This window comes from Mesoplodon bidens (genome assembly GCF_964165515.1).
Source record: "Mesoplodon bidens genome assembly, chromosome: 11".
NCBI lineage: Eukaryota > Metazoa > Chordata > Mammalia > Artiodactyla > Ziphiidae > Mesoplodon > Mesoplodon bidens.
Window position 1 is genome coordinate 73,612,530 of NC_138167.1, and position 23,306 is coordinate 73,635,835.

General features: G+C 41.4%; 1 protein-coding gene across 4 annotated transcripts in view; it reads right to left on the reverse strand.

Moving 5' to 3' along the window:
• Positions 1-3,314: 3,314 nt before the first annotated feature.
• Positions 3,315-23,306, reverse strand: part of TCP11L2 (t-complex 11 like 2) — a 41,372-nt gene continuing 21,380 nt past the window's right edge. For all 4 annotated transcript variants that reach the window (XM_081249884.1, XM_081249883.1, XM_081249882.1 and 1 more), the window contains 4 exons: positions 13,075-13,262; positions 12,679-12,860; positions 10,214-10,386; positions 3,315-5,698 (listed from right to left, as the gene is read on the reverse strand). In XM_081249884.1, the coding sequence (XP_081106010.1) occupies positions 5,454-5,698; positions 10,214-10,386; positions 12,679-12,860; positions 13,075-13,262 (788 nt within the window). In that variant the 3' untranslated portion in view covers positions 3,315-5,453. The remainder of the gene's footprint in view (positions 5,699-10,213; positions 10,387-12,678; positions 12,861-13,074; positions 13,263-23,306) is intronic.

A 23,306-nucleotide genomic window follows, 5' to 3' on the forward strand; every position in this document is an offset into this window, starting at 1 on the left:
GAGAAAAGATTGGTATCCCTAATTTAAAGTGAACTTACAGGGACTTCCCTGGTGGCGCAGTGGTTAAGAATCTGCCTGCCAGTGCAGGGGACACGGGCTCGATCCCTGGTCTGGGAAGATCCCACGTGCCACGGAGCAACTAAGCCCGTGCACCACAGCTACTGAGTCTGCACTCCAGAGCCTATGAGCCACAACTACTGAAACCCACGCGCCTAGAGCCTGTGCTCCGCAACAAGAGAAGCCACCGCAATGAGAAGCCCGCACACCGCAACAAAGAGTAGTCCCCACTCGCTGCAACTAGAGAAAGCTCACGCGCAGCAATGAAGACCCAACGCAGCCAAAAAATTTTTTAAAAAAATAGAGCCTGCCTTGTAGCGGGTTGTGCAGTTATATGAGATCAAAGTGCTTAGGCCATATGGTAAGTAATTATTTTACTACAGTCTGAAAGAAAAAAATTATATTCAGGTTCTCTACCATGCCGGCAAGTGCAGCTGCTGGGACAGATTACTAGGTTTCCTTTCTTCTTCATAAAGCCTTGCGATAAATCCCTAGGTCCCTTTCCCTTGAAAGCTGAACAAGGCTAACATACCAAGCTTAGACATGAAGAGATATAGCTTCACTTGAAAAACAGAGAACAAGAGGGTACAAGTTGCTAGTACAAATGTACGTTCTAAAAGGTTAGATTAAATCATGGAGGATAAAGTCATATCTGATTTACTAAATGAAATTAGAACATGTTGGGTGTGTCACTATCCTTTGAAGTTGACAGCAAGGACAATAACTGCAGCCTTCTATGTACCCTTGAATTTCTCTGCCAATGACAATATTGGGCTTAATGAACCACGGTTGTGATATGATTTGACAATTTTTGGTCTTATGTACTTCAGTACTCAATCATCACTTCTCAAAATACTAAAACCTCTTGAAGTGTGAAAGAGATTTAGGACAAATAAATGAGCTATTGTAATGTATTCCGTCCACATTATGCTTTAGAGTTTGTAGACAATTACAAATACATTATCTCATTTGATTCTCACAATAGTTCTGCAAGGCAGTCAGGTAGGTTAGGAAATGGATATTCAGGGAGACTAAAAGATTGGCTTGAGGTCATATAGCTATGAAGCAGAAGTGAATTCAAACTCAGGTCCTATGACTCTCAGTCCCGTGCTACTTTTACTGAAAAATGAGTGGAAAATGTTGGAACCTAATATCCTCAGAGGTAGAACAGGCTGAATTTTAGTTTTAAGAAGAATTCAAGTGAAAAAAATATGTTGCACAAAAGATGGCACTCCCCACGCCCATGGCTTGTCCTGGATTTAGCTTCAAAATCCTCTCAACACAGTGCTCTGGGAGCTAATACTAAAAGATCAGAGCAGACACATGACCTTAAACTTATTTTCATGAGATTTCCCTGGTGGTCCAGTGGTTAGGACGTTGCGCTTCCAATGCAGGGTTCTCGGATTCGATCCCCGGTTGGGGAACTAAGATCCTGCATGCCGTGTGGCCTGGCCAAAGTAGGGGCGGGGGGTGTAATCAGGTAATTCCTGCATGGTCTACTAGGCAATGCCCAGCACTTCATTAACGCAAGGACCCAGTAAGTTCTGTTGTTCATTTAAAAAATAAACTTATTTTCATAAAAAGATGATTCATAGGGCTTATTCAAGGAAACTGGAGGGATCTGAGATGGAGACTGTTGCTAATGGTTACCAATACCCAACACCCACGCCCGCCTTTTCTCCTGGGCACCTCGTCCTGACTCCTTTGCAGTTAGATGGGGCCAGATGACCATCTAGCCATCTAGTCATCAACTAACGATCTAGTTAGTTCTGGCCAATGTACCATGAGTAGAAGTGGGTGATCCTTTTCTTTCCCTTATCTTCTGAGTGATTAAGGAGATGCTGAAGGTTTCGGGGACTATTGAGTTACAAGATGGATGGAAGTTGAGTCTCTAAGTGGCTGAATGGAGTAGGGTCCTCGACACACACACCAACCTTCCCTAAACTTTGAACTACAATTTGAGAAATAAGGTTATGCTGAGGCTTTGCTCAGCAGTTCATCTACACACACCAATAAAGGTTGACTTCAGTGACTATGCCCTTCCTGGAATCATCTTTTCGTGTCATTCTTAGAGGTGATACTGGATTGGGGGACCTCTTCACACATTTCTCCCATTCAAGTTTTAAAGACCTCATGAGTGCACATGATAGTGGATTTGTTTTTCTCTTTCTGCTCCTTCCTATTTGGAAGAAATCCCTAGTTGGGTGACCTTGGTGGGAACACAGGAGTCTAAGGGTCAGCTACTGTCTTGTTCCATCCCCTGCAAATTAGAGCCTGGGCCCTTGACAGAGATTCTTCCAACTGAATGTTGATATCTGAGACTTTAAATCTTGAGCAAATGAGGCAAAGCAGCAAGGACAATTGAGAAACCAGTCTCTGAATCCAGCTTGGCTGAGGTCCTACCCTTGCACTGCCTTGGTTCTTCCCATCTTCCAAGCTTAATTCCCCAAGTAAAACAGATTCCATGAGGTACTTAAACCTCTCCAATAAACTCTCTTTCTGCTTCTGTTAGCTAGAGTCCATTTCTACATGGACTCTTGTGCCATGTGTGAGTGTGTGAGTGTGTATACACATACGCACACAACACAGAATATTCTAGCACCAACAGCAAGTGTTCTTTGCCAGGGCAATCCTTCCAAAACATAAATTGCTTGTAACCTTCTCCTGTTTCAAAAGATTCAATGGTTATCTCTTTCAGGACAAAACCCTCCCTTCTGAGCATGACATCCCAGAAGCCTTTTACCTTGCTTGTTTCCCCTCTCATCACTTCCCCTCTTCTATAGTCTGGACCCTTGGCTTACCGTTTCTCCACACCATCGTACCCACTGTGCACTTGGCCTCTTGTGCCTTTCCCTTTCTTGGCAAGTTCCTGCCTACCCTTCATGCTTTAGCTCAAGGGTGACCTCCACGAAACACAGTCTGGCAGTATTTCCTCTAACACCACGTGTATGTGTTTTATTGCCCGAATTACACTTTATTGCAATTGTTCACAAGTTTGTCCTTCTTACTAGGTTACAAACTTCTTCAGGACAGTGTCTGTCTAGTCATCTGTGTATCAAAGATCTAGGATACTTCTTGGCACACCATAGATGCTCAACAGCTATTTGTTGACTGAATGAATGAATGAACATGACCTGATGTCTGTGAGGCTCTGATGATCAGCAGAAGAATCCTTCTAAAACAACTGCAATAAAGACTGTGCAGTATTCCAGCCCTGAGTTACCCAAAGGTGGTTTAGAAAACAAAGAGACACCAGCTATCTTGAAATAATTTTTAATGTTTTAAAATTTAACTAGTGCACACAATACATGTTTTAGCAGAAGAAGAATGAAAGTGTGTGTATGGTGTTTAATAAAATTGACATTACAAAACAAGACCATGTTAAGAAAATTCTCAAAAGTAGAAGTAAACATTTCAGTAAAAACCAAGTAAACAACACGCTAAGGGATAGGATTTTAAAATCCTAATAAATGTAGTTGCCTAAATCCAGACTTCAGACATTGAGATTTACTTTGTCACTTAAAAAAAAAAAAAAGGCAGAATGCCCTTCATTTAAAAAAAATGTTTGCACATTGTTTTCCTGCTGGCAACTCAGAATAATCAAGTATATAAGAATACCAGATGGATTCCGATCTGATAATATAAAAGTGTATCACCTGGTCTTCTGGTTAAATATACAGTTCACCTCAGAAAGCAACAAAAAGTTATGCTACACATTACATTTCTATGTCACACCCTCCCTGCTGTTCAGGTCCCAAAGTGAACACAGTTGAAAACTACTTCAACTTAAGAGAAAATAAAAACAAAAATCTACAGCACCTTATGGTTTCTAAGCATAGGAAACAGGCAGAATGGAAATACAGGAAGAGGGAAACAATGGGTGAGACCAATGATGTGCTCTTCAGTAAAATTCCACTTATACACAGCTGCTCAAATGGACAGAATGGCTGATTTATGTACTGGTCATGTGAGAAAAACAACTGACTTTCAAAATTTCCTCGAATTCTGGCAGATCCCTCCAAAATGTAAAGACCGGAGATAATTTACTCACACAATCATTTCCTAGAACTTTATCAAATAATTAGGTAGCATCATAATGGTGAAGGTCGTGGTGAGGAAGCGGAGGTGAGGAAGAAAGGAGCATTATTTTTTACTTCCTACCCACTCTTCCCCATCAAATTACTAAGGTTCAATGAATCCTCAGAAAACCAAACAATCAAAATGCATTTCATGCAAATAAAGCACTTTCCAGGCTGAGACCGTCCAAAAGGTAGTGCTTCACTTAACACTTCGGAAGAAGTATGTAATTCAAGGACAGTATGCAGGTTTCTCTAGAATCCTGACAACCAGTGCCAGCTTGGCAAAGTTTAATTTAATGCATAAGAATGGCAAATGATGATGATACTTAGAAGAGCATCTTGGTCACAGCAGGTAAGAATTTAATCAGCGCAGAAGGCATTTGCTAGCACATTATATGGTTAAAAATTCCAAAGTTCAACTATTTCTTTTTCAGACATGAATTTCACTGAGAATGGGGATCTCGTTTTATCAATTTTTCTTCTTCTTACAAGTAAAACAATTCAAACCACTCCTGCCTTATGTAAAAATATTAAAATCTTATATAAACCTTATCAGTGGCCTGAGAAATGCAGGGACATTCACGAAGAGATGTGTGCAAAAACTGTTTCCCTCAGAGAGCAGGATAAGTGAGAAGAATCCACCCTCTAGAATAAAATTTTAGAAGGTGTTTGTCTCTATTTTCACTAAATGAACAAGGGAGGTTTTATCTAAAATTTGTATGTAGCTTTAAAATGTATTTAATACATTGAAATTCTAAACAAATACTGACAATTGGTATCACAAAATGTGATTTGGTATATTTGTAGAATTTGAGGACTTACTACGTAAGCTTCTATTACACATTAATAAAATTTAATTGTACATTTAAAATACGATTATCCCTTACTTTACATCATTTATTCAGAACATCAATCCCCTTAGTTATGTTCACAACTTTCAACCTTTTAAGAAGCTGTACCAAAGTTAAAAAAATCATTAGATTTGATGTGAAATACAACTCCTTATGGGTTGAATGAATAAGCCAGATATATATGCTTAAGAAAACATTTACAAGTATTATATAGGTAATATAATTAATTACAAATTGCTTTCTGTTCATTAAAAACATCTCTTTTGGACTTGTAGATGATGCACAAACAGGGTCATTACGACGTGCATGTCTTTGCAATGCTAATATTACTGGATTATACAGATTCGGGCTAACGCTGTGCCACAGACAGGACTGAGAACGTGCCGCATCTGAAATGCCATTGATGGAAACAGACTGGGTACCTAAGTGCTGGGCTTCCAATCTCTTATCCAATGTCAGTTCCTCTTTAGTTAGTAGACGATGAAGCTTCCGCCTTCCCCGTGGCTTCCTCACTGAAGAGCAGCTTTCGAAGTATATTTGCATAAAATGGTCCATACACTTGTTTGTTGAGATTCACAATGTTTGCATATTGCGTGCCTAGCACCTCTAGCTCCTGCTGAACGACAGTGAGGCCTCCTGGCACGGCAGGCATGCATTTTTGAGGGTTTGGCAGACAAAGTAGGCTTTTCATGTATAGCTGGATTCGTTTTTCTGGGGAAAAAGAAGGCATCTTTATCTGTCCCATTATTAAAGCACATGATTTTGAAAAATGAGAATAGTAATTGTGGTAGGTGGATTGCGGCAACATTCTCAGTTCTTGACCTCTCCCTATATTCATGCCCTTTCCAAAGCAGCCTTGCAACTCTTCCCATCAAAGACTGGAGTCTGTTTCCCCATGCCTTGGAGCAGGGATGGCCTTACGACTTGCTTTGGCCAATGCAGAATGTGGCAGAAGTGCTGGTATGTGAGTTCCGTGTTCAAGAGGCATGGTTTGAACCCACTCTCTCTGCCTACCACCACCATGTAAACAAGCCTGGGCTTGATGAGGGACCATGTTGAGGGAAGCCTAGTTATTCCATCTGAGGCCATCCTAGACCAACCTGTAGCCAACCAACTCCCAAGCACCTGAGAGAGCCCAGGCAAGATCAGCAGAGCTACTCACCCAAGCCACAGCTGACCACAAATGCACGCGTGCGTCCAGCAAGACCAAAAGAACTACCCAGTTGCCCCACAGACTTGTAAGCAATGACAGACGGAGTTTTGGGGTGATTTGTTATGCAGTAATAGCTAGCTAACAAAACATGCATAGCATTTTCAGGGTGGGATGGGGAATCTTTTACAAAAACTCAACATCCATAATTTTAGTTATGTATCTTAAAGCTGAGTTTGTAAAATGGCACTGCCAGTTTGGTCCACGTAGTGTTTTTTAAAAAATAGAAGTCATTTAAAATGAGGGGATTTCACATAGAAAATCAAATTTTTGGTTCTTCTTGAAAAATCTACAGATCTGGCAAACTTGGGGGCCCAAACCGCTCCATGGCAAGGGTGAACACACATCCAAGTTTTCACAGGACAGTTAAAGTTGACACCTGCTGTCCTGGCATAATTAAAAAGAGCACTCTCAAAAGTGTCCTGGGATGGAAAATAAATTATATGATCACCCCCCATGTGGGCAACAATCTGGAGTCACTAAGGAAGGGCCACCTCAACTGGCACTGCCACCTTCTCCATTCTTCCTGCTTCAGTGCCTCAATGTATCTGCATTTGAGACAACTTCACAAAAGCACACAAATGCATAAATAAGTGAAGCTGCAGTAGTATGGGACAAATGGTACTGGACAAGCCTGACATGCCCCAGCCCATGCTGCTCCAAGGATGTTCTCTGGCTTTGGAAACAGAAATCTCACAAATAAGGAAGTTTACTAAGGAAAATACACTCTGTCGAATACAGATAACTATATTGCTGAAACTTATCTCTAAACACTTCTCCCAAAAATCACACATTTCAGCCAGACCTGACCTAGAACTCAAAGTCCCCAGTGTCCCATGTCCATATCTTAGCCCAAATTGTTTCCTCTTACTAGAATGCCTTTCCACCTCACCTCATCTCTGCCCAAGTCGAGAGCATACTTCAATGCTGATGCTAAAGTCACCTCCTTTCTGTGGCTTTTCCGCAACTGTTACACTATCACCCCGTATTACTGTTACTTGAGAATTTATCTCTCCCTTCTTAGACAGTGGGCTTTCTAAGGGTTACGGCTATTTTTTTGTCTTATGATATCCCTGGTCTGGCATGTGGCAGGCACATCATAAATGCTGCTTGAATTAAAGTGAGATTGGAATGAAAAAGGTCTATAAAGATAAACCCCAAACTGAAAGCAATGGGAGCCAGAGAGGAATGGGGGCTGGAGAAGGCAGTCAAAGATGACTTGGGCCTTATCCATAATTTGTCCACAAGAGGAAATTATTCATGGATGTATCACTTGTATAATTGAAATTTACTTTTTAAAAATATAGGTGGCTATTAGCATGCAAATAATTTACACAGCAGGTAATCCATAAATCATTTTTACATGGTTTTGGTATATATTTGAAAAAAAATGGTTTGAAGGAAAACTCCCTCTCTAATTACCTTTTTTAATGGCTAAGAACACAGTGGGAGTTGTAATTCCATTGTAAAGAAACAGTACATCAACTAAGAACAAAAGAAGGCAGACTGTGGGTACCATGAACTACAGGGGAGGAAAGCCACGGGTAAATTGGAGCCCTTCTGTCCCAGGGATCCCTCTAAGTGCTTAATGTATTCCAGCTCCTCTGCAGGCAGAGAATTAAGAGGAAACTGTCTACTAAATTCCCCGTTAGGCTGACTGCTCGACTCTCAGAAGCCGGGTCTATTTTCATCACAGATATGGTCCAAACACTTTTCACAAGGCTGTTTAAAGAATGAAACTTTTTCAAAACTGTTATTATGCTGACAAGTGGTTCTATCTCCTCTGTGGATGAGTCAGTTTTTAGGCCAAGACTAAGGTGACAGAAGCGTCTGTCCGTTTAGGAGCAGCCAAATGGAGCCCCTGCCAAAGACGTGCCCTTGGCTTCCAGAGCCCAGGGAGGGACGCTCAAGTGAGTCATTCAAGTTGCTAGGCAACAATACTTTGAATGAGGTTACAAAATACTTCCAGCTTGCAAAAGAACAGGAAACTTGGACTGGGGAGAGCTGGGTGGAAAAAAGTTGCTTGACTGGATTTTAAGAGGCCACCTCGGGGTGGGGTATCTCCTGGACCCCAGCTTCCCTCTCCCTTGACACTGCAAGTACTTCCCTGATCTAAAGCAAGGGCATGGAGGACACCCAATGCTCTGGCCACCCTGCCAATGAGCGGCAGGGCTCCAGCTTTGACTGTAGTGCCCATTAGAGCAGTTAAGAATATGAGTCAGCGAGGCTCAGGAAGAAGCCATACTCTGCAACCTGCTAGTTATGCGACCTCAGGTGAGAGTTACTTAACTGCTCTAAGTCTCCATGCATTCACCCATTCCACAGATATTTATTAAAGGTCATCTCTGGGCCCAGCATGGTATAGGGAAATAGCAGTGAGCAAATAAGGGCCCCGTCCTCGTGAGGCCTGTGCACTAGTGGGGGGTCTCTTGGTACGTGGCAGAGACCGCAGACAGCCTGCCCCTCTTTCTCTGGGGAACACCGTCTTCCAGGTGTTAGCGTTCAGCTGGAGACTACAGGCCATGAGATGCATGTCAGCAATGAAGGTTACGCAGGGAAGGGCTCAGCCACAGGCAGCTGCAGTTATGCTGTGTGTGTTACTGTTTTCACCCGTCACCCCTCAGCAGCCCACATGCTGCACACCAGACAGCTCTTTTCTTGGGGGTGGGGTTGAAGCCTAGAGCTATTAAGTGGCCTGGGTGGCCTAGATCTCCAGCATCCCGTGTCCCCAGGGATAAGAATGAGAGAAACTATTTAAGAGCCTCAACTAAATAATAACAAGTACTTGTATTCTTAGGGAAGTCAGTGCTGTACTTTGAAAGCTTGCAGATTAGTCCTGGAATGTTAGTATATTCGAATGCCACACTTTTTCCTCTGTCTGGTCCACTCCTCACCCTCTGCAGTAGACACTTGCTTTGTGTCCCACATCACCCTCTTCCCTTCTTAAGGCCACAGCACCCTGATCTTGTTTGGGGGAAAACAATCTCTTCCCTAGTTTCAGACCAGGTGTTACAGGTAAAGCTGACTCACCAGGAATTGAACACGCCTCAAGTTTAAGTTTCTTCCCCTCTGGCCACCATGACTGAGTCAACAATGGGACGTGACCACCATCTGGAGTCAATGAGACTCAATTCTGGGGTCACTGTCTGAGCTAAGAGGGGAGGGAAACTGACTCCTTTTTTTTTTTTTTTTTGGCTTGACTTAAACACAGAAAGATGTAGGCTGGAGCTGAAGTCATCTTGCTATGTTGGGAAGAGACTATCCGCGGAGACAGCCAGCCCAGAGGAAGGCAGTGCTGAGGGACCAAAGTGGGGAAACCAGCACCCAGGACATAGTTTAAGCTCTGATTAAGCTGTACCAGCAGCCAATCCCACCCTGCTCTTTTCTGTTATATGAGCAAATACATTCCCTTTTTGCTTAAGCCACTTTAGAAGCTTAGGTTCTCTGTCACAAGTAATAGAAAAAGTCCTAACTGATACATTCTCCCCAACTCACCAATACAACTTGACCTTAAGATATTCATTTTCTTAGCAATCAAGTACAAAAAAAGTCTACCCACTATACCTCTCAGTTCCAGGGTCTTTTTAAGTCTTTGTCTCTCTAAGCCTGACCAACATAGGGGCCTCAGCTCACACAGGTTAGGTCCCAGCAGAGCCCGTGTCTACTTTCTGTGAACATACTGCCAGCTGGTCTGGATTGCTCTATTGATCTAGGAATTTAACATTACTGGCAGCATGATGTTATTTTCTTCATAAAAACCTATCGGCTGGGTAGTAAGGTAGAAGGCTCTGAAACATCCCCCCACTCTGCTACATATACACACAGAAGCAGCAATGAGTCCCAAACCTTTGAAAATATTAATGCTTTCTTCAGATTTTCAATATTTATTCACTCACCAAAAGAAGCAGGTAATCTGTTTAAGACTAAACTTTGACTGACATTTAACATTAGCCTAAACCAGCATGGTAAAGCAAATTGGAATTGAAGCAGAAGCCAATAAAAACATGAAGACTCACCAATCAAGGACCAGATAGGATTGTCCTCCTCTTCGATGCTTGAGAATTGACCTACAAGATTAGCTTGAACCTCAGCATTTAGAGCAGGTAAACCTCTCTCCATCAGGGTCTTGTTTACCTCAACACAAGTCTGAACACCGATAGAATTTAGGACTTCCTTCAAGTTAAAGGTCCTACAAAACATGAAACAAAAATCCCATCAGGGATAGTTTTTATTTAGCAAGGTTTTTGTTGTTGTTGTTGTTTTAAAAATATACCAACTTATTTCAAATGTCTACCAATTTTCCCCTATACAGACAATAATTACCTCTATTAGAATGAGCTTAGAAAATAGTAACTCCTCCCAACCATCCTTTATATGTAGCAGATTTGTAAATGCTTAAAACCACTCAATTCTGTGGGTAATGTTTAAATAGGAAAGCACAGACAGAAAAATGTGGTCCCTGAAGATAAGTCTGCAACCCCATCTTCAGGCAGGGCTATCAGAAAGGGAAAGAGTAGGTTCTTTAAAAAGTAGCCTATTTACTTCTTAAAATAAACCCTCTGGTCTGAGTGGATTCATTCATAGATTTTTTTTTTAATGTGCTTGGAAAATGAGGTACAATCAATTCCTTTATCCATGCCTGAGCAGTAAATCTCTAACAACAATCAAAAACAAGAAATGAAGATATTCAGAAGCCAATACCATAAAGACAAGTTACCTAAAACTCTTGACCTACCATGATGAAAGGTAAGAAATTCCTTCGCATTGTTACTTTCAAGTAACTGATCAGTGATCCCAAATATATACAGTCCAGAAAATTGTAAAAAGTAAATTGTAAAAAGTGGTGGGTTATTTAACAGGTAAGGAAAAAGGTGTACTTAGAAACAGCGTTTGTTGGATCCACACTGTTGGGGAATGATGATGGAAAATTGCTGCTCACTAGTCAGAAAGGGTCTTTAAGACAACTTTGTGAAAAATGGGAATTAAAGGATAAGAGATGGGGGGATGGGATGGGGGGAATTAGACAAAACAAAAATATAATCAGATAGGCAGAACAACTATAAAGATGATGGCTTAACAACTAAGTAGTTATTAAAAGCTAACGTTTATCAAGCACTTACCATGTGCCAGACACCTGCCCTAAGTGCTTCACACGAGTCATCTTAAGCTTCCATTAACTCTAAGGTAGGTACAATTATTCCCTTCTTACAAATGAGGAGGTGAGACTCAGAGTGATTCAGGATCTTATTCAATGGTAAATAACAAGTTAGTAGCATAGCTAGGATTTAAACCCTGGTTTGTCTGACCCCAAAGCCTGTCCTCTTAGTAACCATTTTGCTATGTGCTTTATATTAATACTTAAGCAGTACTGGGGGTTCACTAAAGGCTTAATAAATTAGAATTCCTGGAAAATAATGGTTACCCAGTGTGGGAAAATGCTAAGATAAGATCTATTGCAAAACCAGAGCCAGAGCAGGTTTCTTTTTATTATAGGTCTTGGGTCCTGGGATGTGAAATGAAAGAGCCTGGCAAGTTAGCACCAGACCAGTAGAGAGGGCAGGGCCTTGACATAGGCCAGGGTTCAGGCCTTGGCTTGTCCTTTTCTTGGTGTGCACCCCAAGACAAATCGTATTCTCTCTCTGAGCTTCAGGTCAAAATGAGAACTTTGGATGCTATAACCACTTGGGCTTCTTTTGGCTTTTAATATTCTAGGATTTTATCAAGTCATTTATGTGCTCTCTAAGTAATGGGCAGGAGGATGGGAGGTTGGGTGTATCTCCCTTCAAAGAGAGGAATAAAGTCCCTGAAAACACCTGAAAGGGGAACCAGCAAGAGGAGCTGACCCATATGAGACCCATGGAAACATCTGGCCATTGGCTAAGACTAGGAATTTTCTAACTTGTACAGGATTCCCAATAGGATGATCTAAATGCAAAATTGAAATGGTATTCTAGTATTCAATGAAGGTTTGATGCTGGGAAATGAATTTGGCAAAAACAAAACTTTCACTGGACTTGCAGAGCATATCTGAAGGACAGAGATGTCACCACTCTGAAGATTTCACAGAGGCTGAGTCAGTGAAGCTGGTAAACATTTCATGGCAGAAAATATGGAGTTGGAACAATTGAATCGGAAAGCCTCTTTGATAGGGCATTCTAAACACTGAGCATGGTGGATTTCTGCGTTTTGTTGTTTTTTTCCACAACACTGTCAAAGAAGAGCTTTTGCACACACCCATCCTAAGTGGAAACACTATACTCACCCTGGCACTTGTTATGGAAAAGACCTCTCCTTTCCTATGATGGGACATCTAAGCCTTCAGTGATATTAAAAGAAATTCTAAAAGAAGAAGGTGTGAGCTAAGCTTCTCTTAAAGCACAGTCCTGAATATCACATCCAGATGTCAAGGTTATTCACATTCTCTGAAACACAAGCAGACCCTGAATACAAGGCAAAGCAGATAAAAATGCTTGGAACTTACTCTTTGTTCATGCCTTCAAGTAGAACAGCTGAAATCTTTTTTAGCCTGAGTGCAAGCTCAGGTAGGCCTTCTGTCATAGCACCCACCATGTTGTTGGTGATTAGGGACAGGCAGGCAATCATTTTCAGTTGATTCAGCTTTTCTGTCAGTTCCTGAAGACGTGCTCCATCTGTCATGAGTGTCTAGCAGGTTTATTTAAAATGTAAAAATAGTAAGGGAAGCTCAATACCATGAACTTGTGAAATAAGCAATGTTACATCCAAACTCCCATTTTTATCTGATTTCAGTAAAGTTATTAAATCACATGCAACACAGACAGACCAGCTGATTCACAGTTTGAACTTAAGAATTAGAATACTGGAAAACTTGAGTGAAGGAAAAAAAAAAATCACTCACCTCTGGTAATTCTTTTTTCTGATAATCCCACTGTAACAATTTCAAATAACTATTATTTAGCACCAATGTAGGGCTCAGGCTTGTCTTGGAGCTGTTTTTGGCCCCAGGAGTTAAAGCAGTCTCAGAAAGAGAAAGTAATTCTTCATGTACAGATTCTTTTATCCATTCTGTAGTTTGATCAAGAGCACCTGCAAGTGCAAAGGCCACATATTTGTCCTACAGCTGATGGATTCCTTCATTTGTGCATTCTACAAGACAGATGTCAGGTTAGGTGCTGGGCATGAATGACAAGACAGCCATGGCCCTCAAGGAGCTGAGCTTAGAGTCCAGATGGGCAGACAGACCTGTAAGCTCACAATTACAGCAGAATACATTGAATACTAGAAGACACAGCAGGAGTGGAGGGAGGAGAGGCTGTCCAGGACAGACTGTAAGAGGAAGAACTCCATAAGTAGACACTTCAGGATACAAGGCAAACAGAGGAAAGAGCTGTCACTCCAGGCTAGAAGAATAGCCTACACAAAGACCCGGAATAGTGAGAAAATATGGTAATTTGGATGCTACAAGCAAATCTGTACTGCTGGTCTATAAAGAACTAGGCAGGAGAGAGAGTGGCAGCAGATGGCATCAGATGGATAGACAGGCCAGCTCACACATGACCTTGAGTCTTGTGCAGAGAAGGTATTTAGATGAAAGGCACTGATGATTAATTAAACATTTTTGGGTTCCAGACCCCTCCTCGGAGTGTCTGAATAGAGCTATGCCTTTCCCAGCATGCTGGTGTGCACACTTTATTTTACTTCAGACCCAGTTCTAAGGTTTCCCCCTAGAAATAAATTGCTTTTTATACCACATTTCTTATAAAATTATGTATTTGGTAGAATTTATAAGGTGGCGATTGCTTAAAAATGCAGACTGAACACAGGTGCAGATTTTTTAAAAAGACCCAGAGAACAAAATAGTCACCCTGAAAACAGGGGTACTTTATGAGCAGCTCCGTTTGCCACACTTAAGCAACACCACCCCCAGAATTTCACAACTTTGTTTCTCCTCAGTTGGCAAATGCTGTTCTTGGTTTTCCCAGTTCTGTTTATAAAGATATAAAAGACTTGCAGTCTTTTATTTAAAAGGTACCCAACAGAAACAGTGGAAACCATCATGGATATAATTACAATATGGCGGTAATAAGCATTTATGCTGCAAGCTTAATCATTTACAGCTGACAGATTTAAAAGCCCATTTCTTTATCTCAAACAAAAGCAACAGTGTAGCATAGAGGTTCTCAATCCTGGCTGATTGTAGAATCACCTGGGGAACTTTAAAAAGAAAGAAATGTGATCTTGGGCACTGGCTCTTGGAGATTTTGATTTAATCAGTCTGAGATGGGGCTCAGGCATCTGTGTTTAAACACCCTAGGTGATCCTAATATGTAGCCAGAATTGAGTACAACTGGTAAAGCAGAAAGAGCATGAGTTTAGGGGAAAACATGGGCTTTTCTCTAAGGGATCCGCTGAGATTTCACTCCCACAACCTAGTACACTGACTGTTCTATGTGGCTCCAAAATCGAGGTCAACCCTATGAGGCACTGGTACCCTCGGTTTTTCATATGGAAAAGAGCCTCTCCATTCATTTCTTCAATGACAACTGAGCACCTACTATACACCAGATACTATACCAAGTGCAGAGAATTCAAAGATGAGTAAACACAGTCCCTATACTCAAAAACCTCCTTATCTACCAGGAGAGAGAAACAGAACAATAGGCAATGGTTTTACAGGTGCATTTACCTAAGAATTTCTCAGGGGCAGTGGAGGCCCAAGAGCACTTCCCCACCAATATACGTTCCTGTTTCCTGCCAGGAAGGCTTGGCCTAACCCCGCTGAAACTATCTCTGGTTCTCTCAGTCCATATCCTGTCAGTCCTTAGTGGTCCAGCCTCTTCCTGTGGGAAGCCTTTCTTGATTGTATGGACCCATACTTATCACTGCCTTCTTTTTGTTTTTTATATAAATTTATTTATTAATTTATTTATTATTTTTGGCTGCATTGGGTCTTCATTGCTGCGCACGGGCTTTCTCTAGTTGGGGTGAGCGGGGGCTACTCTTCGTTGCGGTGCACGGGCTTCTCATTGCAGTGGCTTCTCTTGTTGCGGAGCACGGGCTCCAGGTGCATGGGCTTAGATGCTCAGCGGCGTGTGGGATCTTCCTGGACCAGGGCTTGAACCCATGTCCCCTGCACTGGCAGGCGGATTCTTAACCACTGTGCCACCAGGGAAGCCCTATCACTGCCTTCTTGAGGCACATCTGCCTTTGAATTTTTTATCTGGCTGTCATTTCTCTTAAATAGCTGACCTGAAAAACAGCTTCTCTATTATTAAAAAAAATTATTAAATAGTTCATGTGCCTTTAATATTACTAGTGATATGAAAATGAGACTCCTTGAGAGTCCAAGCCTATGACGTTTATTTTTTATATAGCTTTCCCTTGACTTAGCTCATAGCACAACCTGATAGGTGTGTGAGATATCTGGCCTTGTCTTGGCAGACCCCTTTGCGTTGGAAACTAATCAAACGTTTTTCCAGTGGTACTTGTCACTTAGTGTTCTCAAAAAGCCTCTGCTCTCTATACCTGGCATGAGAGACGCAGGAGGTTTGCTATTTAATTCACCATCTCTGGAGGTAACCATGGGCTTAAGTACTGACTCAAATAGTCTCCTGGGCTTCCCTGGTGGCGCAGTGGTTGAGAGTCCACCTGCTGATGCAGGGGACGTGGGCTCGTGCCCTGGTCCGGGAGGATCCCATATGCGGCAGAGCGGCTGGGCCCGTGAGCCATGGCCGCTGAGCCTGCGCGTCCGGAGCCTGTGCTCCTCAGCGGGAGAGGCCACAACAGTGAGAGCCCCGCGTACTGCAAAAAAAAAAAAAATAGTCTCCTTTAGACTGACAAATTGATTTGGTCCTATATGCCTGAAGATATCTTTCCCTTCAACTGTCATGCAGTAAAATGTTTACTAATACACACTGTGCATGCAAATCAAACTAGAAGACACAGGGTGTTTTAACTCTTTCAGAAAGCAGAGGAGGGAACACTTCCTAATTTATCTTATGAGGGCAGCTTTGCTCTGACACCAAAACCAAGCAATGGCATTATAAGAGAAGAAAATTACAGGGGGACATCATTCATAAATACAGATGTAAAAATCCTTAAGGAAGCATTAGAAAGGCAATAAGATAAAGATAATATACCAGGGCCAAGTGATTGGATAAACATCTCAGGATTGCAAGCTTGGTTTAACACTAGAAAAAAAATCAGTCACTGTAATTTGCCACATTAACACAATCAAGGGGAAGAAAAATATGACCAATTGAGTAAATGTAGAAAAAGCATGTGAACAAATTTAATATGTGACCTATTTAGATAAAAATTCTCAACAGGGCTTCCCTGGTGGCACAGTGGTTGAGAGTCTGCCTGCCGATGCAGGGGACACGGGTTCGTGCCCTGGTCCGGGAAGATCTCACATGCCGCAGAGCGGCTAGGCCCGTGAGCCATAGCTGCTGAGCCTGTGCGTCCGGAGCCTGTGCTCCACAACGGGAGAGGCCACAACAGTGAGAGGCCTGGGTACCTCAAAAAAAAAAAAAAAATTCTCAACAAACTAGAAATAGAAGAAAACTTCCTTAACCCCCAAAAATGACATCTATGAGAAGCTGCGGCTAACATCATACTTAATGGTCAAACAATAAACATTCTTCTGCTAGAAAAGCAAGGATGCCCTTTCTCATGACTTCTATTCAACATTTGATTGGAGGTCCCAGTCAGTGCAATAAGATAATCCAAAGAAATAAAAGGCAACATGATTGTATATACTATAGAAAAACCTAAGGAATACTCCAAAAAGCTATTAGAATTAATAAGTTAATTTAGGGCTTCCCTGGTGGCGCAGTGGTTGAGAATCTGCCTGCCGATGCAGGGGACATGGGTTTGAGCCCTGGTCTGGGAGGATCCCACATGCCGCGGAGCAACTGGACCCGTGAGCCACAACTACTGAGCCTGTGCATCTAGAGCCTGTGCTCCACAACGAGAGGGCGCGATAGTGAGAGGACCGTGCACCGCGATGAAGAGTGGCCCCCGCTCGCCGCAACTAGAGAAAGCCCTTGCACAGAAACGAAGACCCAACACAGCTAAAAATAAATAAATAAATGTATTTAAAAAAAAAAAAGTTAATTTAGCAAGGTCTCAGGATGCAAAGTCGATCCTCAAAAATCAATTATATTTCTATATGCTAGAAAACAAAAAGTTTTATAAAATAGCCTTTATAACACCAGAAGAACATAAAATGAGATTAAATTTAACAAAATAGTAGCTTCCCTGGTGGCGCAGTGGTTAAGAATATGCCTGCCAATGCAGGGGACACAGGTTCGATCCCCGGTCTGGGAAGATCCCACATGCCGTGGAGCAACTAAGCCCATGTGCCACAACTACTAAGCCAGTGCTCTAGAGCCTGTGGCCACAACTACTGAGTCCGCATGCCACAACTACTGAAGTCCGTGCACCTAGAGCCCATGCTCTGCACGCAACAAGAGAAGCCACTGCAATGCGAACCCTGCGCACCACAACGAAGAGTAGCCCCCACTCACTGCAAGTAGAGAAACCCCGCGTGCAGCAACGAAGATCCAATGCAGCCAAAAATAAATTAATTAAATAAACTAAAAAAATTACAAGACCAGTACACCAAAACTAAAACAATATTGCTGAAATAAATTAAAGATTTAAGTAGAGATATTGAGCTCACAGATCAGTAGACTCAACATTATTAAGATGTCAATTCAACATAATTCCAATCACTAGCCCAGCTGGCTTTTTTGCAGAACGAGATAAACTAATTAAAAAATGCATATGGAATTGCATAAATTCCATATGCATTTTTAGGACCTAAAATAGGCAAAACATTTTGAAAAAGAATGAAGTTGGAAGACTAACACTATCTGACTTCAAGACTTAGCCTCAGTAACCAGGATAGTGTGGTATTAGCTAAGAGTAGAAATATAGATCAATGGAAAAGACTAGAGAGTCTAATAAAAAGTAATGAAGTATTGATATGTGCTACAACATGGGTAAATCTTTAAAACACAATACTAAGTGGAAGAAACCAGATATGAAAAGCTACATATTATATGACTCCATTTATATGAAATGTCCTGAACCGTGAAATCCATAGAAACAGAAAGTAGAACTGTGGTTGTCAAGGGCTAAGGGAAGGGAGGAATGAGGAGATACTGCTAATGAGTTTGGGGTTTATTCTGGAAGCATGAAAATCTTATGGAATTAAATACTGGTGATGGTTGCATAACATTGTGAAAATACTAAAAAACACTGAATTATACACTTCTAAAATTTAATTTTATGGTATGTAAATTATGTCTCAATTTAAAAAAAGAATAAAGAGTTCAGAAATAGAATCACAAATGTATGGCCAATTGATTTTCAACAAAAATGCCAAAGCAATTCAAAGGAGAAAAGACAGTCTTTTTCAACAAACAGTTCTAGAACTGGATATATGAATGGAAAATTTTGAACCTTGAAATATATTGCCTTGAAATGATTCATAAGCCTAAAAGTCTAAAACTTCTAGAACATACCAAAAAAATCTTCATGACCTTAAGATATACAAAGATTTTGTAAACAATTCACTAAATGCACAAACCACAGAAGAAAATTTTATTATTTGCACTTCATCAAAATAAAAAACTTATTCTGGGCTTCCCTGGTGGCGCAGTGGTTGAGAGTCCGCCTGCCGATGCAGGGGACAGGGGTTCGTGCCCTGGTCCGGGAAGATCCCACATGCCGCGGAGCGGCTGGGCCCGTGAGCCATGGCCGCTGAGCCTGTGCGTCCGGAGCCTGTGCTCCGCAACGGGAGAGGCCACAACAGTGAGAGGCCCGCGTACCGCAAAAAAAAAAAAAAAACTTATTCTTTTCAAAGGATAGGGCTAAGAGAATGAAAAATGCAAGCCACAGATGGGAAAAAAGTTTCACAACACAAAAATCTGACAAGGGACTTGCTTCCATAATATATAAATAGCTCTTCAAATCAATAATAAGACAACCCAATTTAAAAATGGGCAAAAGATTTGAACAGACACTTCACGTAAGAAGATAAATAAATGTCCATTTAGCATATAAAAAGATGCTAAACATCATTAGTCATCAGGGAAATGTATATTAAAACCACATGAGATACTTTCACATTCTGTATAAATATATATAGGGTAAAATTTAGAAGACTGATAATACCTAGTGTTGGTGAAAATGTAAAGCACTCTCATACACTGATGTTGAGTATAAAATGGCACAACTACATTGGAAAATAATTGGCCACTTTTTCTAAAATTAACCATATATTTACCATATGACTCAGCCATTCCACTCCTAGGTGTTTATCCAAGAAAATGAAAACACATGCCCACACAAAGACTGGTACACAAATGTTCACAGAAGCTTTATTCATAGTAGCCTAAAACCAGAAACAACACAGATGTCCATCAACAGGTAAATGGATAAATGAGGTATGTAATCATATAGGATTACAATATAATAGGATAACTTTCAATAATATAAACTATGGATACTCACAACAACATGGATGAATAGCAAAAACCTTATGTTGAGTGAAAGAAGCTAGACAGAAAAGTGAACACACAGTATGATTCCATTTAATATGACGCTCTAAAAGAAGCAAAACTAATCTACATTGATAAAAATTATATCAGTTTTACCTCCATGGGGGGAGGTTGGTTGCAAGGGGCCTGAGGATTCTTTTTGGAGTGACAGAAATGCTTTATTTCTTGTTTCTAGTGGTGGTTACATGGGCATATTCTTCAGTCAAAACTCACAGAACTATACACTTAGAGTTGGCGTGTTTTTATTGTATGTATTGAATGCTTCAATAAAGTTTTTTTAAAAAGATATGGGTTATGGGTTGGCCAACTAAGTCACTGAGTCTAAGGCAAAAACCTAGCAATCAATCTATGTGATAAAGTCACATAAAGCTTTATCAACACAAAACACACATGTAAATATTTACATTACATAAAAGCCATTGATTGTGCTATTTAGTGCTTCAGAGAATTCAGTCCAGGGAATGCTCTGTGAACTCTGCCAGTTTGGTATGAATGAGTTTAGTATTTGAGCTTTCTGAGATGAATGCATCAAGGGTATCCCTGTATGGATTCATCAAGGAATACAATTCCCATCTCTACCGACTTCTAATATGGTACCTAAGCATGAAATCTGAGTGACCCTTAAAAAGGCAATGACTCTGCATCCTGGACTTGGGGGATGGCCAGGCTAGCTCTTGGTCTGTACAATTCTGAACAGGCACCATTCAATAAACTAGGAGAATGGTGCAGAAGACATGGATGGGAGTCCCTGATGTTGCCCAAAGCTTTAGATGGCCTCTATTTTCAATATTCTGGAAAATACTCAGAGCAAATACCCCAATTTTCAGTTAGAAGAATGTAGTTCTCTTATCCATGACATCCACTCGTTTATGCCTAGCAACACCTCACCTTCCCTTTTTTTTTGGTACTGATTTTGAGAAATCATTTTCCCTCACTCCATGCTTTCTTTTTGTGAACATCAATTAGAGGTCCCATGACCAGGCAACCTCCCTGACCAGGGGTTGGCCTCACTGAGTCATGTGCCCATCAGACTCCTTCCTAGGACTCTGAATGATGACCACAACGTTCAAGGATGGCCCATGTTGAAGTGCACATTAACCATCTGAGGATGGAGCTCGGAACTTTCCCTTGTGTCTTCCTCCCCAGATTCCTGATGCCCTCCTGGTTTCTGGCCTTGCGCAGACTCAGGTGTTTTCGCTTTTCTGTAAACTGCCCCACTCCTTCCATTCACTTCCTTTTCTGCTAAATCAGCCAGTTAGTTTCTGTTGCCTGCAATATACCCCAGCTGATATAACACAGAATTGAAAAATCCAAAGAAAGGAGCCAAAGAAGCAGCTTGATTTACTCCTGACTTGGCCATGAGAGACCTGGCTTCCAGTCCCAGCTCCGCTACTTCTCAGCTGTGCGGCTCTGTCTTTGGGCAGATCGTTGCTGAGCATCAGCTTGCTCATCTCTAAAATGTTTCATAAATATTTCCTGGATGCCTTGGGTGCCAGGCAAAGACAATCATAATGCAGTTTTATATATTTCTGAAACACATTTATGTCCCATAAGGATTTCTGAATCACATGAAATGAAGTTCCTGAGAACATTTTATCAGATATAAGAGATTATCTAAATAAATACAACCTTTTCTTTCTGAGTATCTGAAAAATTACTTGTGGCCTGGCCCCCCAGGGGTAATGTGCCATTCTTTCTACAGATAATTTAGTTGTTGGATCTAATGTGGTTACTTTGTTGACATTTAATACATTCACCCAATCACTGCCTAAGGCTTTCTTGGGTATATTTTAACAGGGCAATTATATAAAATCTCTCTGTCGGCAAAATACAATTTTGGGGGGAGTCAATTAAGAAACCCAGAGTACTTCTCTGTATTAGTTTTCTGAATAATTATTTTATAAAAATCATGTACACACAAAAATCCAACACTTTTGTCCTTCTGTGCAATACTGTAAGACTCTTATTTTGATACTAGGGCACAGTGGCCGACTTTTGGCAGAGTGACTTGAGGATATAATTAATAGTTGACATACACTCTGCTTCCTGGACTCTTGATTTCTCTGGGAACATATTTAGATCTGGGCAACAATGACCTACTTGCACAGCTGGATTTATTCTATTCTTAAGTCTCTGGAAATATCCAAGTCAATGTGAAAGGTGCAAATGAAATATAAGTCACTAAGCCTGGGTTTTAAGGAGAGAAACAAATCATTTGAGATGAATGAAACTGTAGTTCAACCCTACAGTAAGGAATTTGTTCAAGATTACAGGCTATCTTGACTCAAGACATGGAGACATTTGCACACATGTGTATATACACATACACAGGCACACAAATGAAACCAACCAATGAATCTCAAGAAAATGCTGCTAAGAATGTGGTTATCATAGTTCAGGTTTCAGATCCAGGTTCTATGTAGGGTTCTATGTCCCATAATCCCTCTCTGCCTTTGAAGCCAAAACAATATAGCTCTGAAGTCATAGAATTTTTGTTGTATTAGTATCCTTAGAAGTCATCTAGTCATATCTGTCACTTGATGCTAGAGCTCCCTCTGCAAATCCCCCCAAGATAGCCAATATATTGTCTGGAGAGAGTCAGTTTTGCATAGTGGTTGAATGCACACACTTTGGGGCAGAGACATAGCTGGGTTATCCAGGCTTTACCACTTACCAGCAGTCACCTAGGGTAAATACCTTAACCTCAGTTTCTTCTTTTATAAACAGTAGGTGATAACAGTACCAGCCTCATAGGGTGACTTGTGAAGCTTGAATGAGCTAATAAACGTATGGTGCTTGGCACATAGTAAGGACTTGGCACACAATAAGTGCTCAAACAAAATGTTAGCTAGCATGGGCTACTATCAGTAATAGAGAGGCCCATTCCAAAGTTAAAACAGCAGCTCCAGCTGCTAGGAAGGCCAAAACTGGCTGTCTGCTGCTTCCCTCCCATGGGTCCTAGTCTGCCCTACAGAGCTTAACCAAAGCCCTGAATCACTATCGACAGGGAAGGCAGTGCTCATGGCCCACCCAAGTCTCCCTGTTATCAAGCAGAATGGGCCCAGCTTCACTGATTGTTCCTCCTGTCACCCTCCATGGTCCATGCCCTCTTCCCTGGACAGGCTCCAGCCTGCTGGAGCCCCTTTTAAAGTGGCATCTGTTTGGCTTTGTTTACATGAGGCTATCATATTTTGACTAGCGTGACAGAAAAGCTCAGTCCACGAGGGGTAGGGTGGGGTGGGTGCATCACCTAACCCAGCCTTAGACAGTGGTTAACCAAAGCCCAGAGGCTGCTGTCAAGGGTTTGCCAATGGGGGAACCAGTTAACCAGCCTCTTGCCAGCTGTCCAACATCTGGCATCTCAGCTTCCTCACCTGTGAAACAAAGGGAATAACAGTACCTCTCTCACTAAGTAATTGTGAGGATTCAATGAGGTAACACTTCCTCTACTCCCATTCTTTCTTGACGTCTCTTCCAGTCCAGTTTTAATGCCCACTAGTCCACTGAAACTGCTCCCATCATGGTTACCAAGGATCCTCACATGGTCATATCCAATGGTCAA